At 43.9% G+C, this 26,671-nt stretch overlaps 1 protein-coding gene across 1 annotated transcript in view; it reads right to left on the reverse strand.

The window, feature by feature from the left end:
• Positions 1-26,671, reverse strand: part of LOC107222983 — a 65,374-nt gene that overhangs the window by 19,326 nt on the left and 19,377 nt on the right. The window contains exons 4-13 of the mRNA XM_046744074.1: positions 25,138-25,255; positions 15,270-15,408; positions 14,151-14,240; positions 7,771-7,887; positions 5,383-5,552; positions 4,059-4,249; positions 2,178-2,210; positions 1,584-1,714; positions 1,048-1,276; positions 156-356 (exon numbers count right to left, since the gene is read on the reverse strand). Coding sequence (XP_046600030.1) covers positions 156-356; positions 1,048-1,276; positions 1,584-1,714; positions 2,178-2,210; positions 4,059-4,249; positions 5,383-5,552; positions 7,771-7,887; positions 14,151-14,240; positions 15,270-15,408; positions 25,138-25,255 — 1,419 coding nt within the window. The remainder of the gene's footprint in view (positions 1-155; positions 357-1,047; positions 1,277-1,583; positions 1,715-2,177; positions 2,211-4,058; positions 4,250-5,382; positions 5,553-7,770; positions 7,888-14,150; positions 14,241-15,269; positions 15,409-25,137; positions 25,256-26,671) is intronic.

Below are 26,671 nucleotides of genomic sequence, written 5' to 3' on the forward strand. Positions count from 1 at the left end.
CTAGTGATAAATAGATATTCAAGTAGTGCAACGAAAGTTTGGTCCGACGGTTTAAGAATCGTGCAATTAAAACCAGCAAGAAACCGATTATGATGCTGAATCTGACGTCGCAATCAACGCCTTATTGTTAGATAAAACCTTTTTCTTCGAATTACCTATAATCCATTTCCTCCGAGTCATAACTGCGTTGTCTGGTGACCGCTGGCCTATATTCCGGCCTATGGATTCCAATGCTAGACGCAGGTCTCTGAGGAAGATTTTTTCTACGGTTACGAAAATTTTCATAAGGAGTGCTACCGTGTGGGTACCACTTCCCCCCGCTATCCCACTGTCTGTCCTCCTCGTCTTGGCCGTATCTGAAATTTCGATTGACGCAGTTATCCATCAGTAAGGCGAATATATAACAGTTGCGATGAGATGAAATTTATGGTTGCATGTAACTAGATGCTCTATATTTTAGTCATGTAATTAGTACCCACGACCGTTATGCCAGTTTCCAAATGCAATTATGCGCTGGATTGAGCTGTTCGATTTATCACTTTTTTCTGATTCCTTTATTTTTAGAGGTGCGGATCAAGGTCGACTGGAAGCGAATAACGATATTGGGCGCATGAAATTTGAACTATTGGCAGCGTTCCAGTGTTCGGTACTTTCAATTTCGTCGAAATGATTTTATTTTTACTGTACTAACGATATCACGGGATCTTTGTCTGAATGCAAAACTTTGTTGCGTCATTGGAAAGGAGAAAAACTTTCTGGAACCACGAGGCTGAGGACACTTCCAACTTCTGAGACGTCAATATCTCTCCGAACGAGTGTGGAGAGATACGAAGGAGTCAGGGTACAAAAGGTTAGTTAAAATCATAAAAAATTCTATTAGCCATAACGCAGAAAGGCTAATTAATCCATGTATTTAGCACAGGGCACTAACTGCTTGAGAAAAGTCTTGGCTCGAGGTTATCAGTCGTTCAAATTCCACTAGAAATTGGTTCGACATGCAGCGAGGTTCAATAATCAATTTTATCTGAGAAATAATCTGTAACTCACCTCTCGTCCTGGTAGGCGTATCCTGTTACGGGGTCGTAATACTCGTTATAACTGATGTCCGTGAAGCTTTCGGGGTACGTTGCGCTCAGCTTTCTCGTCCTGGCGTCCGTCGTCGCGTCCGGATGCTGGTTGTTCAAGTACGAATCTTGAGGGTAGTGCGAATGCTCGTCGTACAAAGTCGTCTGTCGTTCCAGCGACGGCCTCCGTTGGGATCCGGAGTAAAGAGCGTCTGGAAAAATTAAATACAATCGATTCCTTGCACCGTGAGGATTGTTCATTTTTGTATCAACCTATTCTTCGAAGTACGAAGGAATGCCTCAGAAATGGCAATTCACAACTCCGGGAAATTTCGGACCGAACTTAATATCTGATCTGTAGTTTCCCGAGAGTTTGGAAAAGCACTCGGTGTCGTAAGAAAAAATTACTGCCGTCCCGGGAAATTTCGGCTTTATATACGTATATTATAATTCTAAGGAGCTCTAAGGAGCTGTAGGGAGCCGGAGAGGGAACGTCGATTGATTTATTTCTGAAAGTACCTCTCTTTTTCGAGGCTGTATTCGTCGTCGTCGTGCTCGTGAGAAAATCCAATTCGCTGAAAATACTGCCTTCTCCCTTGGTCCGCGTGCCATGGTAGTCTTGGTAACCTTCGCTGTACCACCCGTCCTGGCTGAAACGAGAATGAGGATGAAAAATTTCCCCCACCAAGTAAATCACTTTCGAAACATGATAATGAATGTTAAATGACCATAATTACTATAATCAGCGATGAAACATTTGCCGTCTATTCTTCAGGCTACATTCAACGATTCATATTGTAATCAATATATATACGTGAAGGTGATTCAAGCCAGTGTTACTAGTATAACTATGTGACTACGGATGCGATATGTAATGAGTAACATGTCGGTCAAATCGTAATGACCCCTCTTTGAATTTCTTCAACACCTTGGGCTGACCGATGTGATGTATAACGGTGATATTAGAAATGAAAAAATGCGATGTAGTGACGACTAAAGTTGTATGTGTTTGAAAGTTTCCAGCTGCGACTATTCGAAGTGAGTATCATATGAAAATTTGTGATTCAAGAAAGTGAAAATGTTCAGCTATTTTTTACTTGGCCAGTCTCATACCTGTCGTCCTGGTCCCACGTGTGCTTCCGCCGTCTGTTCCATGAAAAATATGAGTACCGTGTCAGAAGAACGGAAAAAAAACATAAAAACAAAAACAATCAAATTAAGATTCAAGCTAAATTAAAATCTCTGCTCAAATTTCATTACCATAATGCCTATAGTATTTTCTTGGTAATTAAATCTTTTGAAGAAAGCTTCTGTATAGTATAACATCATGTTTGCACAATCATTTCCTTATAAGACCTACGTGTAGTGGTGTACTTATGTACGTTACCTGCTCAAATAACATTTACACGTAACTCAAGGAGACGTAGAACAAGAAAGAGAATGAGAAAACATCTACAAATGTTTCAAAGATATGATTGTTGCAGCCTCTTGTGCCGCAGCCTGTACGATTTACGAACATTCATAATACATTTCTACGTTCGAATGCGATCTCTTACAATTTCGACACACACACGTACTTCATGCTGTTGCGCTGCTATTAACGTCTGATCGTTTTACACCGAGTCTGCTCGACTTTGTATAAACTTAATTTTCATCGTGGCAAAGTCCTGGGTCTCAACTGGCTGCACAAATAGATGCAACGCAAATTATTTGAAATCGATATTACGATGCTATTGCACTATGTCAATACTCCACAATATCGAACCGGGCACAGTGCATATTGTAGTCAGTTTAGCCACGGAACTCGGCCAGCAATCCATGCTCTTTGCAATGCAGAAATTCTGTATCAGTAATATAATACACGAGCTGCTATATCATCGTCAAACATTAACGGTGAGCTGGCACTAAAGTTTTCTATCATACCCTACATTACGTACGTGTATTCTACAATACCGAAACGACAGTTATTCCGGCAAAATCATCACCGATCGCTACCTCAGGCTGTTGTCTGATTGAAACGACTAGCTACTAAGTGCGAAGGCTATGCCGGTACGAGTATCAAACTAATTGCGGTATTCCTTGTTTCAGACTTCTCGCTGGTAGAGTTACGAGGAGAGTGGGCAACGTTACCTTCTCCTGCGAGGGAGAAGACGACGCCATCCAGCTATTAGAAATCAAGGAACATCTCTGACTAGCGAGAGACTCTGTACTACATCCACAACTAAGTCAAGTATTCGTCGAGATTCTAAATAATTAACACTTGAATCATAGAGACAGGTTTGAGGAGTTTCGAAGACAAGAAAGAGTCTCGCTCGCTCCTCAAGAATAGGTCTCCCAGTCCCGGTTCTTTCGTCTTGTTATTTTTCCTTCTAAACTCCGTCGAGAAGAGCACACGTTAAAAGAAACTGACTCTTTGTCGAGGTTCACGTTTTATCAGTCCTTCGTTGGCCTAGAATCCAGGGCTTATACGACTAGGGGGTATTACGAGACTGCCTGCTCGAGTGTCCACTTGTACGTCGAGTGAGATGGTCGTTCGAAACATAGACTCCAACTCGACGACAGCCAGGAAAATAGATTAGATTTTAATGGCTTTTGCAACGGTGAATTAAACGCAAAGCGTTACATTTTATGAACTCTCAATACCTGCAGCTCGTTACGTGAAATGGTAGGTGAACTTTTATCAAGGAATAATCCACGGGTAATAAAAACGTTTTACAGAATAAATTTACACCTTTCGAATAATACGACTCAAGTGTCCACTACTTTTCGTCATCGTTTCGGAAAAATATTTTTCGCACCATGGGCGTAATACTTTACGCCCTTGGTACGAAAATAGCTATCACATATTTCTTACACCACACAGAGTCTCTCGGCACATCATCGTCGAAAAATCCCTTCCAGTCAGAGACGCTACATTCAATCGTTAAATCAATTACTTTTAAATTTCACGTTGGCTCTGGTGCAAACATCGCAAACAAAGTGATCGGGCGTTACCTGGATTCCTTGTAGTGTCGCGGCCTGCTGTTGTAAAACAAAGGCTCGGAACTTTCGCCGACATGAGAGGTGGTGTACCTCCCGGAACGCCCCTCTTCGGGATAGGGTTCATCGTACCTTGGACTGTGTCCTCGACCACCGTACCCACCGTAACTTCCAGCTGTCAGTCGACCGCCAACCGTAGCTGGAATCTGAGGGGAGTAAAGCCTCTGTTAACCAGGAACTGAGCTTCGCTCCTATTAACCAATTTAATACACTATATACTTGTCATTCTCAATTATTAACCTCGTTAATGTATCGTTTAACTTCCGAGTCGACGGAAGCTTGCCTGTTACAGGACTAATTTAATCACGCATTGATATCCTCAAATTGTACCTTTCGCGGTAAGTATGCACACCGTATTATTACCGAGCCTGGCAAAATTACCGAACAATTCGAATAAAATTAAAACGAGTTTAGCATCGTCAAGTGTTTCACTTGTTCAAGTAAAGTCATATATCAATTTACGTGGACCGGACTGGTGTGTAAAATTTCGAGCTCAGGTTTTAAATTCAACACCGCATTACCATTTCCAGTGCACATCGTAAAGCGAATTAGAAAAAATAATAACGTACAAGTGCAGCAGACCTGCGCGATAATAACAACGGTGGCAATATTCAATTGAATGTAAAGTTATTTAGGGAGCTAATGCAGTCCTCGTTGAGCCGCACACACATAGCGAACGGAGAACTAGCGAATTTCTACAAGAGCCGCGGGCAAACTAATTGCAATACCGTGCAGCGTAGCAGTAAAATGGATGGATTAACAGATTCAACGAGGCAAGAGAATTCTGTACCTGTAATCGCACGGCAGTCGTACGCTGCCGACTTTTGACCGTTATACGTTAACCACTTTGTTTTTAATTGAAATTGATCGAATACAAACTACCAGCTGTTAACACGCGGTTATTCGCAAAGCTGCGTTCACGAGGCGAGCACCAAAAGCAGCAAATCCCCCCTTAACCGATCGATAGATCGCTGCTGCGCCTCTTTGACACTCGCCTTTTTACCCAAGCTTATAAGCTCCCTAGGCGACAGAAATAACACGTTCGCCACGTGGATGATACGCGGTCCGCCGAATGCACAGATCGATACCGAGTCAATCCAATCAATTGGCCCAACGTTATTTCCACACTGCAGTGCTGCAATTTGGCTCGCGGGCTTATCTTTCGGAACGTTTTACACCTGACGTGTGCCACGGACGTTATACGGATGTGTGGGTTCACCTGCGTACGTGTGACTAACGGTGGTCTTTAAAGTGGTGGGAAAAATGTGCACAACTCAACCTGATGATCGTCCCTCTCGTAGCTATTTTCCCTCGATGTTTCCAACGATCGCTGCGGAGTGGCCAGTTGGTTTGCAGCGGTGCGAAACTGGGAGGCGGAGCTATTCGCGCCCTGGCCACCGACCGGGTAGTTTAAATCCGACGTGTAGTCCGAGTCCTCGGAGTACCCAGCTGAAATTAATCAGTCCAATTTAACACGATATTAACGGGTCAAGACCCGCTGGTTTGCGGGGACGTGGCGTACTAGTTGAGGTGAATACTGGAGGTGTAAAGGAGTTCCCAACTGCAAAGGCTGTGCTTTTATTATACGCCAAGCCTTACCGCAGCTTCTAGCTACCCGCGACAATACTTTTACTCGAGTAAACTTCAAGTAAAACAAGCAAAGAAAGCTTGAAGACTCTTTTCAAAGTCCCGCGAGTCAAAGTGTAATGTTCTAGGGCAAAAACTTCCTCGGTTTCTCTATGAAAATTATCTATTAATCTTGATACCATCTGAAAGAAGCGCTGTTTAAATGCTCATTGTATTTAAAATTCCTCAGTCACTTTCTATGCGAATCTGTAAATCAGACGCTAATGATTCGACGTGTCTGACTGTATATACGCAAAGCAAAATCGAAGAAATTCATTAGTGCGTCGGAGTTCTTGCTCAAATGGTTATTTCTCAGCAGAGCTTTGTTTCATCTGCGCTTTTCGGAGAAGCAAAAAATTGTCGTTTGTTCTACCGAAGATGATACAAGTCTCGATGCAAAGTCGGTGTCGAGGAAATCAAATAGTTTACAAAACGCGACCCACGTCAAACGAGAGGATTAAACGCAGATGACGCGATCCTCTCATCTCCGAACGACGTGTTAGACAGGTGAATTTTGATCCATCCCTGTCAACCGACCTCCCTACGCTTCGAAGACAAATTAGCAGTCCCTGATTGGCGGCGGACCACCCTTACACGTCTCTATCCGCCAATTAGAGCTTTACAGTTCGGTTCCCACGTCCGTTAAGCTCGACGTAGAGACGTGGCGCAGTAGGTACGCTCAGCATCGAGTCAGCCACGCCGCGCTGCAGCCTGACCTAACACGAGTTTTGACTACTGTACAAGAGTTTCGCAGAGACGGGGAATGGCGGGGGCCGCGTTTATTATTCCGAGTAGAGGTCCTTGCTCATGCCGGGTCGCTCGATGTTTGTTCATTCGAGGCTCGCAGGGGCGGGAAGGCTGTTCTCCATCTTCCTGGTAAAATTAGCCCTCAGCTAAGTGCGTCAACTCGGTACCCATCCTGATTGACACTTAAACAATTTACCCTTGCGATGGTACCGAGCCAGCCCCTATTGTTAACCGAGGGACGGTTTACTCCGGCAAGATTACAATATAAACTAACGATTAATGCCACTATCTTCGCGGTCCGAGTCATTGACTCCGAAAGCGTTACGCTCGCGGAGATGTAACAGACGACCGCGATTTCCTCGAGGAATGGGACATAGCTTGTGGGATTTCGGGAATTTATTACCAGTCGATAGGTGGGTGTATACTCACATGCGGACGAAGATGCGTGGGATTATCGGTTAGCTTTGGCTTCCACATTGTAAGATACAGTGGCAGATAGTTTGGGGCGATTGCTGATTGTTCCGATGAAATATGTGTATACATATATATGAGAGATATTGTACGTAGGATAAAAGAAATGATCACCCATCGTCACGCTACTCAGCAACGGTTCGTGATAGAGAGGGAATTCGGTAGTTTTTCATTACATAACACTCGGAGTATAATTCATACCTGCGGAGCAAGGAAATGCCGTTTGAACACGTCAAATCGATATCGCGCAGTGATTAATGAAACAGTCGCGGCACTTGATCGTTTCCAAGACGATACTTTCGTGCCAATGTATTTTTATACTATTGTACACTCGATATAAGAGTCGAGCTGAACTTGTGTTGCTGTATAATTCGCTCGGCGACGAATCGTATAAAAGAAACTTATGTCGGCTTCGCATTATACTTATCAAGAGCTTTATACTGAAAACGGATATTAACGCTTCCAGACGTCTCGTACCACCGGGTAAAGAGGATCTAAAGATAGTGAGGATCCGAAGAGCGCAACTCGTGGCTATAAACAGCCCACGAGACTTCACCTTAGGCTGCTAAAATTCAAAATTAACCCAGTCAAAGCAAACTCAACATTATACCCAAGCTTTACGTCGTTGCAAGATAAATTTGCCGGGCAGCCCTGCGGTTCCAGATTTTCATCTAACGGGGATGAAAAGCATTCTTGCATAAGATTTTCAAGATTACCGTACACGATTGGTTCGTTTTTAAACGTGAAAAATTGACGTAAATACTCGTAGATGATTGATTATCGCCATGAATTTGAATGGTGAAGATAATTTACTGATACTCACAGTGTCCTGTGTACAATATCTGTCGTCGTGCCTGCTCCGCTCTCGCCTCCTGACCCATTATATTGTTCAACAGTTCCAACTTCCTTTGAAGGTCCGCTGCTTCTGTATTTTCTGGGTCTTTCGAACAGAAAACAAATTATGAATTCACTCCTTCACGGTCCGTGATTAGTCGAGAGGAGAGTGTACGGATGACATGTCTTTCAGGGACATTGCTTAAAAATGACTGATTAATTAATTCGCGAAATATTCACATATATAACGACGAAAGTTTTATACATCGACGTAATGCGCTTGGGGGACCTTACCATCCCAGAAAGGAATGTGTTTGAAAAAAAACAAGCCTAGTAATTACAGCTGTTAATCCTCTCCTTCCAAAGTAATGAACGAACGGTAAATACGAAAATCTTTCACAGAAAATTTTTTCGCCTCTCAGGCTGTGCGGACCTTCGCTCGCTACTGATTGTGAATTTAAAGCTCAAGTAATTTCTCATTGTATGAGATTCGCAGAACCATTTCTCAAGTTCCATTGACTCTCGGCACGTTTCGTCCGATATTCGATTACAGTTAACTGTCTCTGTTACAAGCTGCACCCTCCACAATTGCCCACGATCCCTCGAGAAACGTGTCAACCGGAGCTCTCTGATTTACATCTCATCGCGCAGTCTCATTTCAGGTTCCGGTCTGGCCAACGAGTACGGAGGAAAGTTTTTGGATTTGTCCGTTTTTTATGTGTTACTCGATATCTTCCCCGAGAGGTTCAAAGGGTCGGCATACTCAACGCGCAAGGTGTGAAGGTACTTCATCGGTACCTACGCCTTTCTGGTTGGCCTTTCGTACAGTTACACAGAATGCGAAATAAAACGAGACACCAATTCTACTGGGAACAGAGGTTTATTTTTACCACCAGGTTTTAACTTCACCCGGCATGCAATTAGAAAAAAAGGTCAAGTCGCGAAGAGGTCCTTCTGTTCTCTCCTCCCTTCAAGCCACCGCTGTAAAATTTTTAAAACGTACACGGTTAGAAAAATATTGTACGTTTTACATCGCCTGTGGTGAATATATGGACAGCACTTTGTTCGAGTTAAATCTACAGCAATTTTGGCAAGATTTACAAATCCGATAATAAGAGTTACAAAACCAATAGTAAGAGTTACAATATGCTCAGGTAGATTTGACTCGAATAAAGTGCTGTCCATATATTTACAACGGGAGATTTAAAATCTACATTACAATTTTTTCCCTGCATGTAGAACGTTTCAACGAAACGTCATCCCGCTCTGGGACAATTTGATATCTACCTGGCCGATTCCACCTTGGCTTTTCCTCGGCTTTGACTTTCGTCATTAATTGATGTCCGAACGTTACAATTTTATTATTTACATTATTATTTTTATTACTATCGTTATGGCTTTAATTGCTTCAGTTCATTCGGCTGCGCTCAGTTCGCGTGTAAACTTTGCCAATGGTCTCGGGGGAGTAGCTCGACTTTCGGAACACGTAACAAGTATCTTACACCCTGTGCGATGCCTACGTAGCTATCTCTCTGTCTTTCGGACTTCTTCACTCCGAACTTTGCGGGGCCGGGGTATAAAAAGTGAGGGAAGTACTTCATTTGAATTTATTCATTCTCGTTGTCATTTGCAATCCAGGCCTTTTACCGCGAAACAAAGGAATGAGCTACAACCAACAGAAAACGAATCATCTCGACACGACGGGAGCGTCGATTGCCACTTTGTTCCTCGGTTGTAATTTCTCTAGCAAAAATAATCATCCGAACGCGTCAAAAGACCCACGGAAAAGCGGAGTCGTTTCCTTTTCTCAGAAATAAAAAGTAGTAGAACTGAAAACTCATTTCGAACGCAACTAGAAACCTTTGATCCCCCTGAACGTTTGCATTATTTTGCAGCCCACACTTCCGTCACGTGAAACGTACGGTAAAGTGGTGAAAATTTCAGCGGATATAAGTAGAACGGAAATGAAATTGTAGAAAATCGCAATGAGACACCTCTGAATATTAATATTAAGAGCTAAGACTTCGAACGCACCTTTTTTTGGTCATTGGGAATTTGAAAAAAAGATGGTTAATTTTTTTGACACAGTCTAGTACGCATTATAAGTAAATGTGTGAATGTTTCTGAATACATACGAACATACACAGATGCTACACTGATTTTACACAAAACAATGTATTGTTATGTATACGTATATATGTATATATGTGTCACAGAGGGCTCCGTGTATACAGTGTTATGCCTTTTATACCTGCTACATATACATGTAATGTATATATGTATAACGGTAAATAAGTTAAAATCTCGAGGGAGTCGTTTTCGCGCAACCATAATCAGCTTGCTGGCGTTATTTTATTATTTTTTTTTTCATACCGTTATTATTTTTTATTTATTTTTTTTCTCTAGATCTCGTTTTCTTCTCTTCTCACGCCTTCGCTACGCTTCGTGCGCGCGCGTAGTTAAAGCATCGTATTCCTTTCACTTTGGAGCTTAGAATAATAAAACTTTTCAGTAGCAAAAAACTTGAATTCCGTGTTTCTCCCACTGCACGCGCTTAGTAATTTTCAACTCCGTGAGCGACTCGTCGAGGGTGGCAACCCCTCTGCTATAAATATGCCTTCTCAGTTTCGAATCACTTTGCTTTTGCATGCCACGAACTCGGTGGAATATTTCCGCGGGGTGAGCTGAGACAAATTGTGATTATTTTTTTCATTTATTATCAATTTTCAAATGCGGAAAACCACCGGTTAACTTCATTCTCGAATTGTGCTGTGCACGAAAAAAAAAAAAAAAACAATTCGCTAGACTGGCAAATTTTAGTCCCAATATAGAGATAGCTAGAATTTCGGCTGTCAAAGCGAAAATTCACACTGAAATAACAAAGCTTTTTTAAATATAGCGAAGTCAGCTTCCCAACTTAGCAAACCCGTTAGTTAAACTTTTTAACATTCTATTTATTGCAATAAACTTTCTTCTGTCTGCACATTAACACTAAAATTTATTGGTCCAGCGAATTAGTTTTTCCGTTTAGTCTCAAAGGCATCATCGTCTTTTGTAAAAAGGCAGGCGATGTGCAAAAGAGAACAAATCAAGATGCGAAGGCTGTATTGACCTGACACTTGGCAAGGTTTCACAAAAAAAAAAAAAAAAATATATACCTCGCATCTGTAAAGTCGAGAAAAAAAGGTTTTTAGAAATGGGAATAGTCGCAGGTCGTACATCCTGGATATTTTTCCATTTCCTAATTACAATATGCTCTATAACCACTTTTCTAACATCGTTAACACTCTTTACTGTGATGGGTGGGATGATAATCATACAATCGTAATTCAGGCAAACGAGCAATGAAATTCGACCTCGATTATTGAATAACTTGTATTTGTATATAACTATGTATAACTACAATTATCCTGTGACTATATCGTCCTAATTCAGGTACTCTACGTTTCTACGGGTGAGTTATTATTGTGAATACCGCAGGAAATAAAATCGATTTCAAATTAATTGTAAGCGTGAATTTTCCCAGTCCTAACATCCTGCAGAGATCGAATATTTGTTGGTGTTGACATGTTTCGTTACGCAGCGGGCTTCGATCTTGTATTAAATCTGTGAAACACGTGCTTTTGCGTGCATGCTTAAGAGAACACACACAGCTTTCCTCGATAATCCAATTTATCAGAGACAGAAAATTTTACGTTGTAAAAACTGCATGTACTCCCTTGAACAGGTTATACCTGATTACTTTCTACTGAGGGTATGATTAGGTTTTAAAGTCTTTGATGCAGGCTGGTTTTGCCAATTTCAATATCAATAAATGTCAATTAATACTTTGTTTGCATAACCTACCAGCGTGAAGCGTACTAGTTTTATGGGTATATACCTACGTCATGAGAATTCGTCCGAAACGAACAAGATTAATATTATTATAGGCCGAAAACACGTTTATTTACGTACGGGTATACGGACAGGTGAACTATAAAGAATGAGAAGGAATGAGTAGAAATAGAATTATACTCATACAGTGTCGCAGCCATAGCTTAAGCCCCAATGCATCGACCGCAGGTACCTTCCAAATAATTCACTCAGCACACTCCGAGTTAGATAACGACAATAATTCGCGCCCCATCGATGCTATTGCCGCGCCACTGCTAGCACGTGATTTTTGATGCTTTCAAAGTGGCAATGATTTTCTATCTAAAATCTGCGACTACAATTCTGTCATATATTGCGTGCGAATTCATTTACTGCTTCAGAGTCGTTCAACGAAACACACAAGTGCTCGTAATTTTCAAAGTCGATAAATTTCATTCATTCAACCACTGTTCCTGTATCTAGACTCTTTTTTTTCTCGAGTTTGAGAATCAAGTTCAATTTAAAAGCCTGGTGTTTGTTATGTCACTTTTTTTTTTTACTGTTAAACGTAAAAGTGAGCCCTGTTCGTTATACTTTCTGACGTTTGTAGACTTTAAATTTTGTTTTAGAATTTTTTTACAAGTTTTATAAAACGGTAACATCAATACAGAGATTTTTTTTTATTTTTTATCGAAAAGACAGAGAATAGAACATCAAATAGTATATAGCAATATCAAACAGCGATGTTCATCAATATCGAGAAGAAGAAAAAGAAAACATCGAATATATTCACTTGTTTCATTTGTAAATTTGTATAATATATATAAGTGCACACATATTGATATGACAGAGGTAATTTTGAAAAGATATGTAGAGAAATGTTCATCAAAATGCAGTGCTTCTGTGTGGGAATGGTGCTAGTTGGGCTTGTGCTGTTGGATTGTTTTGCTTCCTCTCGTATTTCCATATTCGTGAAAATAGTTGAAAATGACACCGAGCAAAAATAGTTGCACAAATTGCTTTCCAGAATCTGAATCTCAGTTTCTAACCCATATCCACTAGATGCCAATGAAAAGTTTCTCTCAATTAATACACTGGATGATTCGGAATTGAAACAAAACATATGCTATACGAAGTTAACAACAAGAGCACAACTTAAAGCATGAAAATTTGGCGTTCGATTAATCGGAAGGCCTCAAGCTTTTGTACGACACCAAATCGAATCGCTGACAGGTAGGCAGGTACCTTTATATTATGCATACAAGTGGGTATAATATACTTTCGTACATACAGAATGTAGGATACATAATACGATCAGGTACATAGCGAGAAAAGTATCCATTGTACGCTCGGTGGAGGAAAATTATCGAACTTACCGCCGTCGTGGAAATCTTTTCCTTCAAGAAGTGGTATCGGGGAGCTTCCGTCGCGAGCGTTGCATTTACTATGAAAAGTCGATGCATTTCGATAGCATGATATGTACCTTTGCCTTGGAACATGTACGTGGGTGGTCGATGACGAACGGGGTTTCGAACGTATGGTGAGCACGAACAGGGACATGATCATCCAGTGTATTATAATAGGTACGTAACACGTATAACTTTGGAGATTTTCAATACGTGTGGTACATTTATAATATAACATGATAGGCGACATATGTTATAGGGACGTTTGAAAAGCACACGGAAGTTTGTATAACAGTAGTAATTAAGTGGTGCAGTGGCATGGCGAGCAAGAAGGGGTGGAAAGGGTAAAAATCGACTAATTACAAGGTGTAGATTAACGTGGTCGGCCGTTCGTTCGAGGATCGTCAGCTAAATATGCGATTAACCAAACGAGGTTCAACTCTGGCAAATGTGCTTCCGTTCGAACACGGTTCTCTACGTCGCTGAATACATATACAGCGCGCTGCATAAGAGATTGGAACAGTGCGAGAAAACGACGCAACGTGAAAGAGAATAAATGAATCGGAAATAAAAACAGGAGCAGAACGGAAAATTGAAGCAGTCTTTTCTACGGTAAATCTTCATACTGAAGAGAAACAGGATTAAATTTCGAACGCGTTCGTGCAGTTCGCGTGAAGCTGTAACGAAGTTATTCCCAGCTGGCTTCCGAGCTGCCACGAGGTATTAAATTTGACAAACTTTTTTCCCAGAGTGAATGAAATTGTTCCATATCTAGAAACCGAACCAAGTATATTTATTCGGAAAACAAAAGGGGAGAAGAAAAGAAAAAAAAGATTGCGCGTAGGCACGTTTGAAAAATCATATCGAAACAGAAAAAACAATAAATAAATAAAAAATACTAAAAACAATAAGTCCACGATCGGAATAAGATACTGAATTATTGCCCAACCTCACGAAATTTTTCACATCAATCTTCGGCCGCGTACCGAATGAACGGCTCGTCGTCGGTCTACACTGTGGTAAAACTAAAGAAAGAAAGAAAGTTAAAAAAGAAAAAACAAATACAATATATGGTAATATCGATGGGTTTGAGAATGACGTGTGAAGGTACCTGAGCCGCACGTGGGCCGAGCCGCTCTCAACTTCATAGCCGTTTCGCTTCTTAGCAGAGATTTCCATCCGGTCGGAGGGTCACACTTTCCTGATTGGTTAACGATTAATCAAAATTCTACGATACGTTCGCGAATGATAATAATATGGATTGAATTCGGGACAAGGGGGTTTTTCCTTTCTCCTTTCTTTTTCCTTTCTCCTTTTCGTCTCGTTTCGCAATCTCGTACCGCGATATTGCGTACGCCGCTGTGCTACACAAGTTCCGCGAGAAAGAATGGGAGAGAAAGAGAGAGAGAGAGAGAGAGAGAGAGAGATTCAGCTGCGGGGAAATATAATAGCAACTGCAACCTTCCCGAAGCTGATAGCGAGGCGTTATCATCGCCCACGCTCGACTTGTCCCGGCGTTAATTGGATGAAACAACCGAGTCACGTAATTAACCGTTCGCGATATTGTTAGCCACGGAACTTTGCTTACGTATCCGCCGTTCTTCGATCAGACTTTCGCTTACTTTCACCGATTACAGAGCAGAGCACACAGAATTCGAGAAAATTGAAAATGCCATTCCGCTTCGCGAGCCTCTTGCTTGCTTAGCCCTTGACCGAGACGGAATCACTATTCCTATCCTTTTATTGTTGCTCAAGAAGTGGCCGGTGAAATGCTTTTCTTCCCCAGCTTCCAGCTGCCGTCCCCAAATCAGCCCGAAGGACTTTGACTGACCAAGAACGGAACGAGACGACCTCTTTCAACCCTTCCAGATCTCTTCGTCGTGAGGCGACAATGAACCGCCGTAACCTCTCTCTTTCTCTCTCTCTCTCTCTTTCGGCACGTAGCCGAAAAAATACCGACGAGAAGATACGATAGGAAGGAGGAAAAAGTGAAGGAAAAAGAAAATTTTCCTCCGTCATAAATCTACGCGGGATTTTTATACATAGCTGTAGGACACGGGTATGTAATACGGTTTGTGTGTATTATATGTAAAATATATTTATATATACGCACGTATGTAAACGTTTACCGTTGCAGTGTCAATGTTAATAATCGTATATAAATATGCATAATCCAAGTAGAGGGTTAAAAATGTTCGCCGTTAACGCGGCGATTCGCTCGAAAACTTACCAAAAGGCAGCTCGAACCGACAATCGATCAGCAGCATGTGTCCCGTCGGTGCTTTCGTACCAACTACTTCGCCACCTCTCATCTCCAGCTCCGAATCCAGGCTGATCCATTGGCCGGAACCGTCCTGACGATCGTCGACCAAATGGGCAAAAATAAAAATATACACATATATTATTGTTGCTCGCTGTTTGCGGATCAATTTCCGGCCGAACGCCGAAGTCGTCGGCAATCGGAGTGTGCGGCGTGTCGATGTTTGTTTGCGAGTGCATGTAACGCACCTTACGTGCGGTGCAAAGTGCCGCCAGTGAAACGAGTCAATATCTCCATCAGCCACGCGTCCCGGCTCAGAGGAATTCGGGTTTGCGTTTCTGCGCGTGTAAACAGACTTGAAACGGATTACCGCGCGTCTGATTCGGGGGATACACGTATATATACACGAGGTCTAAGGAGCCGTGTTTTCTCCGAGAGGCAGATCGTTATACCGCTGGGAACTCTTCGAAACCGTGTTCTTGTCGCACCAGTTGACTCTCGTCTCTTCGAGCACCATTGGCTCAAACTCAAACATTGACGACGATCGTGATCAAACTTGGACGAAGTCGAGGAGAGAGTATTTCTTGCAATATTACAGATCGTCCGATTCTTATTGTTAGATTCTGAATGTTTTGACCTTCGAACTTTTGGGACAGAGATACCGATAAGAGAGTTCCGAGAAATGAAAAGGAATGGGAAACGAAAATGTAACAGGTAACGGGTCTCACGAAACCTGAATTTTTTCAACGAACAAACTTCGGATTTAGATATGATGGAAAGATGTTTGTTCGTTTTTTGTTTTCATATCTTGACCGAGGGTACATAGTATTATTTGCGTATTTACCCTACATTGATACAGAAAAATATTTATAAATTATATGAAAAGCTGAGAAATGGCAAAGGAACAGATGAAAATCGCCCCGAGATTTAGGCAAGCCTGGAATGAAAATATTGGATACGAAGAGGCGGAAATTTTTCATCAATTATCCGCTGCCGCGAGTCTCTGCAAGAATATTTTTATGAAATGTACAAACTAATCGCACCCACTTATCGCATTCTGCAGACACTGGCTAGTATCGCTTTGACGAACGAACAGAAACTGGAGATGGATTAAGCTCAGGTACTTTTCCCAATTCAGCGTCACCCTTCTAAAAAGCTGCCAACCTTAGTGGACAGCGTGTCTGTGACGCCGGGGTGATCGTTGCAGGCGTGAAAAAAGTGTGACAAGAAAAAAGGGCGCTGATGCATGGAAGTGTTTTCGGAGCCGCGGTTTATAATTGAGAAACTTCGGAGCCGATAACAAGTAAAGTTCTCAACCCCGGGAAGCCGAGGAACGCGATTATAGCGAGGAAAAATTTTCCGCCATAGTTTTATCAGGCTGGAAAAAGAATCACATGTCGGCGAATGCGAATCCGCGGTTTTATCTGAAGGCCAGCGGACGTCGAGCTTCTAATTTGCTGGCGGGATTAACTCCTCGACAGAAACCGTAAGTCTTCGGGGTCCATGCATGACCCCGTCCCGATAGGGATTAACCGAATGAATTCAACGGCGCCGCGGCGTAGCGTCACTTTCCCATCACCTTAATCATCCGACGGTGAAATCCCCCGGGCCTAAACAAAAAGCGAGTTTCTAACGAGGCCTATCGCTGCAGAAGGCGGGCGTCGTCGTTAACGCCGCTCTTGATATACCTATACCTTACATCTGTGTGGAAGCCCTATTCGAACCACGTCTGTCCTTCGCTATGAGGTACCCTTTTTCCTTCTTTATTTATTTCCGAGAAACTCCGTCAGCGTATTTCTCGTAGCCTCGGTGGTTAGAAATCCTCGAGGTGTGCCTCGACGCAGCCTGCTGATCGTGAAGAACCTCCCTGTACATTTCGATACGCATTGCCGAAGCCCTGCGTTAAACTACGAAGAACAAGACTGAGAAAAGCGAGAAGAAGTGCTCGGTCGGATTCGTCGAGGGAACGAAAACGTCTCGCTATTTTTTTTTCTCATCCTTCATTCTCTCTCTCTCTCTCTCTCTCGTTCTCTCTCGCGGCGAGATCGCAGCCTCGTGCAGTAATTTTTCCGTCGCGTAATCGAATTAAAATTTCAATTTTCCACCGGGCGTACAGCGGGTGAAGGATGAGAAAAAACGAAATTGGACTATCCTAAGTCGCGATCATTTCACGGTCCAACGAATGCTTTTCAAACCGCCAATTATTCGGGTCAACCTTTCAGACCAAGTTAAGGTCTGGGCCCGTAGAGTTGCTGCTAAAATTAGTTGAATCGCGTATAATTAACGCCACGGCTCTTTGCACGTCTGCTAGCAAATGGCCTCGAAACTGCTGCGGACGTCGGATGGAACATGCACGCTACGGGACGGTTAAGAACGAGATCAGCTCGACTGCGAACCTGCAAAATGGATGTATACTTCATCACGTCGGAAGCAAAGCGAGGGGGTTAATCTGCGGATCGTTTAATCAGAACGGCGTTGTTTAACCGGTGAAATCTAAGCATCGGTCGGAGCTGCGGAAAGAGGTGTAAAGAAAAAAACGTCAGGGTACTTTGAGATTACTTTGGCCTGATCGAACCTGCAGGTCTTCCAAGTTGTCCCCGAGATAGATAAGGGAACAACGGCCGAACTTCCCAGGTTTTATTTATACACTCTTCGTACATCTTTAATTAACGAGCCTTAAGAACTCCTCGAGTGAGTCGATGTGCAGCGAAGTGTGAGAAAATTTCCATAATCACACGGGAAATCCAGCCTCTTTACGCGGTCACTGCCAAACGGTGGGAAATTCCCCTGAGAATTTTCCTTCGGGATCCGCACGTCAATACTCCCGCAACGCGTACTTCTGGCTAACCCGATCCAACCGGCAGTCGGAAAAGCACCGCAGCTGACGAGAGAACGAATTCGGAAAAAAACAAGAAATATTCTTTGCAACATCGAATTGAAACTCGCCTTATATCTATACCCGGCAAATGGACGTGTTTTCAACGGGATCGCGGGTGAATTATTATCCCGTGTAAAGGGAGGGTCAGGATTCACGCAAAGTGACGCAGTCCCGTCCCGTTTCAGGCAGGACACGTGACAAATGATTGAACAGAGATAGCAAGGTGCGTGGTTAAATCTTTGAACAGTACGAGGGTAAATTTATTCGTTTGACCACTTGATCGGCTTTAGTACTCCAACCATCGAAGAGCAACGATGACCGTAACGATTCACTTGTCCTCCTGCTCTCGGAGGGATGAAACCCCTTTTCGACATTCACTCCCCCATCGATTTACCCCCGTAATTATATTTCAATTGATGTATCTCGTTGTGTAATGTACTTTTTCTAAATAACCGTCCTGAACATCCAGACGTAAATAAAGAATGAAAAGTATTCGTTTCAAAGCATTTCTCAGAGAGCGCTGCGTAGGGGGAACTCTTTAATATTCCTGCACTGTTACAAAATCCCTTTCAATTGTGAACCAGACACCGCAATTCGCAGCTCCAACTTACAATCGTTTCGAACGGTGAAAAATTAATGACTGAATATATATTTCAGATATCGGTGAGGGGGTCGATTCTCTCTCGGAATTATATTCTAACGGTAGGGGCATTAGCGACTTTGCAGTCTATACCAGAAGTTGTCATCGAACAAAGTTACCCGCACCGTAATTATACCGATCGCCGAATCGGAAGCCATCTATTACATGAATAACAATGGGCAATCGGGTTAATCCGCCTCTAATTCATCTTCACCGAGTGCATAACCGAACAAAGAGTTAAAATAAAAATCTCCAGACACGGTCTCTAAGCATATATATTTACGTCGTGTGGAACAAGGCATTCCAAATAAATACCTTGAAGTAAGCTTGATGTGTTACAAGTGCCGCCGGCATAATTGCTCAGCTATATGCTAATCTACAACAATACTATCCGCGCGTAAAAAATTCATATCCGGCATATATAGATCAGCGCGGGCTATTTTCATATAGGTTAACGGTCGTTCTGGGATGGTTGCCGGGGGACGTTCAACCTCGCGGAAAGTAAAGAAAGATAGATAATGTTACAGAATCGCGAACGAAGGGGCGGAGTATCTCCACCTTCAGCGATAGTACGTGTTCTGTACAGCGGTAACTTTGCTGCGCTAATCTCGAGACGTTTTCCCACCACTTCCCTGATAATTATCCCCTCCGCCCCTCGCCACCCTTTTCGCTAATATATCCCCCTCGTTCCTCACATCCTGCCCTACGCTTCACGTCTGCAGCCTAAAAGTCCTCTCACAGTTACGAACGAATCCCACCGAGGTGAATAACCCTCGACCCAATCTCGTAATTGCATTTGCGATGTAGTATATTCGGTAAGATCAACCGGTAAGTTATCGCAAGCAGGATGAAATATTCGCGACCGTTGAATTATTGCACTGTATATGACAGAGACCAACCGACGTTGACATCGATTCCACTCTCCGAGGCAGTTCGTGTTTCCAACAATAAAAGTGCTCTCAACGTTTGCCAAAATCTTTTCAAACTAGTACCGCTGTAGCTGCTAACGTCGTCGATTTCTCACAGAAGCAACGGATAAGCCGTCGGACGTCCGTTCTTCTTGGCAAGGGTCAAAGATGCCAAGTATTTTCTCTTCCATTTACTTTTTCTCTACGGCACGTGAAACGATTCCGAATAACTTGAAAAAATATCCTCCAAGAATGTTCAACTTTTATTGGACTAATTTCATAGCATCCGCGTATTGTCAGCAGAAAGTTAAACGATGTGACCTGGAGTGGACGACACTCGCGATTCACTCGTCAGCTCGGCCGCGTTTTAACCTCCTTCATCCCCCCGCCACGGCGTGATTTAGACCAGTGGCTTCATCAATCAAGTGAGATTTAATTCTCATAAGCTCCTCCTCGACGATCACCTTCACTGGAATGTATTTTGTCGCCTGAGGAGGTGTTATAAATATATCTATACACTACCGCCTTTGCCTCGGCATTGGTAATTATAGCTCCGTATAACTTTGCTCGTTTGAAGTTTTGGGTCCGAGGTTGGAAGAGGGGTGGGTAGGTCCTATATATATATATATATATATAGTATATACAACAGATATATATATATATATATATCTATATATATCTGGGCTGAAAGTGTCGCGAGGGGCGGACAAGGAAAACTACTCGCAGTTTCGCGGGAGGGAACTTCCTTGCGGACCGTTCGCCTGCTCCCTTTTTCACTCGAATAACTATTCTTCTGCGAACTCGAGACAAATCCTCAACGTCTGTGCTATAAACTGAGGATCCGGCACGCCCACGCCTTCCGGTCCGCGAGTAAAATTTCACCAGGTCATTTATTATCCTGACACAGAGCGACACTTCGCATCGATAGTCGCCCGATGATGTATACGTGCTGCTGAATCTTTGAATCGTCAAACTTATTCACATTCCTTTACACAGGTCGCGCGGTTGGTGAAAGCTTAACGTGAATGCGCGAATGAAATGAAATCTTCGATACCAATTTCAGCCTGTCACGTGTATCTGGGACCTTGAGCACAACTGACGCATGAAAACTGGCATCTTTTTGCCGTGACCCGGGTGAACAACGCAGAATACACGACGGGTTTGGGAAGCTTGTAGATATATTGAAATTGGGAAAGAGGATAAAAATTAAACGAGGGTGAAATGCGTCGCCGTACTTTGCGCTGCATGGTACAGAAAAGGCTTGAAAAAACTCGAGTGGATTTCTGATGCGAGTCAAACCTCATATGTAGATCTCGCGTGTCGCTTTATGAATATTTTAAGCCAGGTCTGACCCAGATTGTCCTCGACGAGAGCCTAGGGCAGGCTAGCCTCTCCGCAATCCTTTGTTTTCTACGTATAGCGAGGAAAATCACGGATATACCCCGTTTTATAATTTCAAATCGATGGTGATGCGCCGCGTTAATCGAGGCAACCGATTTCCGCCACGAAGTAGACAACAGAAAAATTAGTGAAAGTTGAAAGCAAAAAAACAAACAAAAACTGTATGAAAAACGCCCGACTTCATCAACGATAATAAGAAAGCAGATTATTGAAAATAATTGCTAACGTAACATTATTCCTTGCCCTCTGTGAAAAAAGAGGCCCCCCTTTGTTTCAATCAAACGAATATCTGCTTCCTTTTCCCTTTTCCCTTCCCTCTCTCTCTCTCGCTCTCTCTATCTCTCTTTCCGTTCCTCTGTAGGTACCTCGTTGAAAATTGGCTTCTTGAATACAAAAGAAAAAAAAAAAAAAATCAAAGCTGACAACGATGCCTCGGATCGGACTGGCTTTGAAATATGTTCGGGACTCTTTAAAACGCTCTCAACATATCCTCTGGTATTGATTTCGGACGAGTTGACTCAAGACCATTCTTCAAATTTCACCCAAGTTCACCAATTTCCCAATTCCTTTCACAAACCAAAACCTAGAATCATCCGATTATTCACGAGAGCTTAACCATCGTGCATGATTACCGTCAATGTACGAATGCACGCACGCTATAAATAGCCAAATGTACATGACTAGACGCGCATACATAAATCACCGCGATAGAATGAACAGTAATTACTGCCGTCGCTGGTCGACCCGAGGAGGCTGAAAATGAACCGAGAAAAATACTCCACGTGATTGTCCTCAACGATATAACCTGAACACAGCGTTCTGATCAAACAAGGAAAAGAAGAAAAAAAACTCGCTCGATACGAAATGAAAATGGTATGCAGACATGCGCTGAAAATCGCGGGAACAGGGATGCACATACAGTTGGTTTTTGACCAAGCATCGCCAGTCAAGCTTCCCACAAAGCGTGGGATCATCGTCTGCTTGGATTGATTCATTGACGACTTATTGTTCGCGAATCGCGACTCCGAGCAAATGACGTTACACTGTACATAAATCAGGATCCGACACACGTCCAGGCGTGTACAACGTAACGCGTAGCGTGTTGCACGTATACGTGGCCGGGTTGCGTGAGAAGGCAAAATTACTTTCGGCGTGTACACGATCTAATAGTACAGCCATACGCCGCGTCGTCCGCGAGAGGCAGCGGCAGCCCCTTCGTCGCCCGCCCCAACCCTCCTCGTCGAACTGTTTCATTGAGCGTTGCCACTTGGCTAAGTGCCAAGTGACGTCACGGCGGGGCCGACCGGGGGGCGATATCAACCCGGGCCAAAGTCGAGACAAGACGCCCCCGAAAGCGAATCCTACAGCTGCCGGTTGTCCCTCGAACTCGGTCTAATCTAATTTGCAAGTACCACGAGCCCCCGGAGACGCGCTGCGACCGCAGACGTCATTCGACGTCACACCGATTCGCGAGCCATGCCCGCGTGGATCGGTGCCACTTTTCTGCATCCACTCCCCGCGAAGTCGAAACAATTTTCAAAGCGAATTAATTGCGAGCAAGCTCCGGCGATTCCGCACCCCGACTCGATCCGAGTGCGCTCCACGTACCGAGATATTAAATGACGAGGGAGGGAGACGAATGTCGGGCACCCTCGTGCTCCGGGTTCGCTGCATTATACACGCTCCTATCCCACTTGTGGATCTCCTCGTCAGCGGATAAGGGACATAATGTAATTCAAAGGTCGGATGAGACCACCCCTTTTCCCGCACCACCAAGCTCTCGCGGTTGCAGGCGAGTAGCGACGACGAGGTTACGAATATCGCTTGTTTCGACGTTCTCCACGCCCTCCCGATGGAACCTCGACGTCGTTTGACACTGGAAATGGATTTCGAGACGCCAACTGTTCCGGAAAGGGTTTTGACCGAGCTTTAACCTATCTGCTTTCATTTTTTATCGCGACATAATTAAACCTGCGGTGAAAAGCTTTGCCAAACTGATATACGCACAGTGCGACTAATATCGCTGATGTAGATTCCGATGGAATTCGATCTTGGTGTAAATTCCGTTCGGTTACTTCAGATAGAGTGCAGAGAGAAAAAACGAGAGATTCAGAATCCGCGAAGGAAGTAGTGAAACCATTTGTTTTAAACACTATCAATCTGCGTTCAACCCATTAAGGGTTTTCTTTATCGTCCTCACAAGAATGATAGAAAGGATCAAAGTTTGTTTACGGCAAATGAGTGGTGAAACCGCGGTGAATCTCGGTCGTTGAATTATAATTGATGGTTTTTTTGGTTCATCGAGCAAAAGCGTCACGTTCCACATCCATAACGCGTAAAATATCTTTTGGCAAGACGAGATGAGCTGAATCCGGCAAGCCCACGGCGTATACACTGCCAATCGGAAGGGATTTCGGTTCATTCGACGTAAAAGGGGTTACGAATCTGCGTGCATTGCGCCAAGAATTATTGCCGTAACATCGTCGGTTGAAGAAGCGAAGAAAAAAGCTGCATCCATACATCGAGAAAAAGAAATTGGCCCGAATCTCTGTCGCGTCGCTGACGTACCGGGGAGCTCGCTGCTATTGACAGCTGAAATTAGCGAGACTCGTTCCTCGAGGGAACTTAGATGTACGTAGGTATAAAGCTCGTTTCCGCAAGCTATTATTGCCCTCCGATCGTGCAAGATCGCGAACCTTCACGGGAATATTGAAAGGCTGTTGGAGGCACGGAATGAGCAGGAGAAATTTACACATTTCCTTCTAAAGCTGAAAAAAATTTTCGTACGATTTAGATTCGAAAAGTTTGAGGCCTTTATATACTCCTCGACCCCCCTCTTTCCCTCGCGGGCTGGTTCTCGCTGCCTCTCTTTCTCTCTTTCCTCGCGGTAACTCGGGCGAAAAGTATACCTTGACAGATCGTTAACGGTTTCACAGTCCCGTGCTCCTCCTCGCGGTTTGAATTAACGTATTTCTACTGTATCAACCAGTTCCAGTCCGGCCTCGCTGCAGGGTTAAGGTCACCTCTTGCCGCTGCCCGACGCTAATGAAAGTAAAATTATATTCGAAATTTACCCCGGCGTTGCGTGCCGAGGATATGCTTTGTCCGGCGAGGTGGAAAAAAACCACGATTCTCAGGGACACCGACGAGCCTTATTGGCGGGCTCATTAGGCCTTTGATTGGAAAGTTGAGCTGTGTCGCGGACGCGAACCCATCGAGGTATTATTCTTTGAAACAGAAATAGAAGGAAAGAAATTCACGATGAAAGGGCAATTGAATCCCAGAGAGGCTTGGCACTTGATCATCATTAGGGAAATTAATAACCCCCGATTAGGGTTTCTGGGTTGGCCTCGCAATCGCGTGGGTACCTACGTATAGAAAGTTGGCAACTCGGTAAGTCTCGGTCTAACGGGAGCTCGACTTGCGCCGACTTCTCTCTGTCTCGTTCTTTCCTCCCCTCTAAATTCAGCTCGCCAATATTCCAGCACTGCTCAACACACTCGCACGGTCCGGCATTACTTTTGGTCGCGCACCGCGGCAGGATTCTTGCGAGTGGTGGAATTTTTTCAAATTTCGAAACATACGTCGGCCGACAGACGTGAATAATGGAAAAAACCGACGCAGAGGCTGCGAGACGAGAGGATAGATCGACGCAGAGAGACAGGCCATTAAACGTTCTCCGGCTCTCCTCCGAGTTGCACCGAGGCAAACAATCCAGGAACCCCATTATCCCCCGCCCGGTAACAAAATCTACAGTCTCGCGCCCCGAAAGCAAAGATCACCGCCCGGGTTAATTGGAGGAAAAATGAAAGGGGGGAGATTCCTCTCTTCTCCTTTTCCTCTCCCTTTGAAAATTCTCGGTACCGTGGCGTGGAGATCCGACTCGTCGGTGCGTGTGTTGCTGTTCTTGTCAAGTGTGTACGATCGCCGGTGTGCACCGGCCGACGGATGTTCGGGCGGCGATGACGAAGCCGCGGGTCTCGCGTCTGAGGTACGTGGGTTGTTCATTACCTCGTTCGAGTAGGACACTTCCGGCAAGGGAATGTAGTGATAGCCGAGTGCGCGGTCCCAGATCATCCCCTTGCTCCAGACCTCGACCAGAAGCCCAGTGTTCGGATCGTTCGTCTCGCTGTACAAGAACACAACGAGGATTAAAACTGTCCTGCTGCTGGACGCGAAGAAGTCCCGGCTGTCCCCTGGCGATAAGCGTCACACGCCACAGCTGGGGGACCGGGTGTGGCTGTCACAGGGGTTGATTGTCACGGTGTGAGCTTGTGACGGCAGCCTTGCAAGCTCTGCACCGCTGGCACTCGATATTAAAATTACATTTTCAAGATCCTGCTAGGCTCCGACTCTGCTGCGTCATTACTCCTCGTCCTACTCTCGGAGTGCGTTTATAAATGTAAAGTAATTTTACCGCGGTATTGTGAACGCGGGCGAATGAAAAATACCGTGACCGCATAGAACGAAATTACGTCTTCTGTATATACACAAGAAGAAAATGAGAATAGCAAGGAAACCTTTTACAGAGTCGGACAAAATACAACAGAGTTCAAAATAATGATTAGAAAAAGTTGCGACCCTTCGCGAGTATCATTGTTTGTCGTTCTGGCTCCGAACAAGGGAATAAAAAATCTTTTTTTTTTTCCTCCACTTTCATCATTCCGTCATTCTGCGCTTGTAGGTGGGGTGTATTCATTAATCGTTTTAATTAAACAAGTTGCGACAGTTACCAGGCATGTTAATGTGGGTCACAGTATTTTACGGGCAGCTGCTTAGTGTCCTGAATCACGCGTTATAAACAAACGAGAAAAGAAAAATACTTGACCCGCAAACGTTAAATGTGAAAATATGTCTACAGCCACGTGGAGAAGTCCGCGAAAAAACGTGAAAAATGTAAATGAGAAAGTTCAGAGCCGTTCCCTCCTTACACACTCAACAGTGAAAAGCCTCAATCTTGTTTTCTCGCGGGGAGTTACAAGGCCGCGAATGAGAATGCTTTGAAAAAAAAAGTAAAAAAGAAAAATTCAAAAAAACTGTACCCGTTCGCCTCGAGGGTGCGGTGGACTCGTACTTTTCCGGGGTTTTGATTGGCCACGAGAAAAAAGCTTGCTCCGGATTTATCGACCGTGAAAAGAGTACAACAGTAAAGTAGTCGGGTAGGTATACGTATACCGTGAATTAACCGACGAGTTGACATCTGAAACCACGTTTGACGCGGAGACGAGAAATGGTGGAATCGAAGCGGCACCGATGGCTAGATATCGCGAATATCAACGGGATTTGACGGCAAAGGTGGCGTAATTTACGTACAATTCAGGGATAGAGTTCAATTATTTCGGAGATACGTACTACGCAGTAGAATCCGTATTGCGGTGATAAAGGCGAGCGAATGGGTGGAGGGAACTGCTCCACGTGCCTTCGATGCTCGAGTAATTGCTTTTTGCGTAAGATAATTTACTCGCGATCCTTCCGCGCCCGCCACGTTGGCCGAAAGCGAAGAAAGGGCGAGCGGGATTCACGCACGTGTTGTTGGAAGATAATA

Source organism: Neodiprion lecontei, chromosome 6 (assembly GCF_021901455.1).
Source record: "Neodiprion lecontei isolate iyNeoLeco1 chromosome 6, iyNeoLeco1.1, whole genome shotgun sequence".
Taxonomy (NCBI): domain Eukaryota; kingdom Metazoa; phylum Arthropoda; class Insecta; order Hymenoptera; family Diprionidae; genus Neodiprion; species Neodiprion lecontei.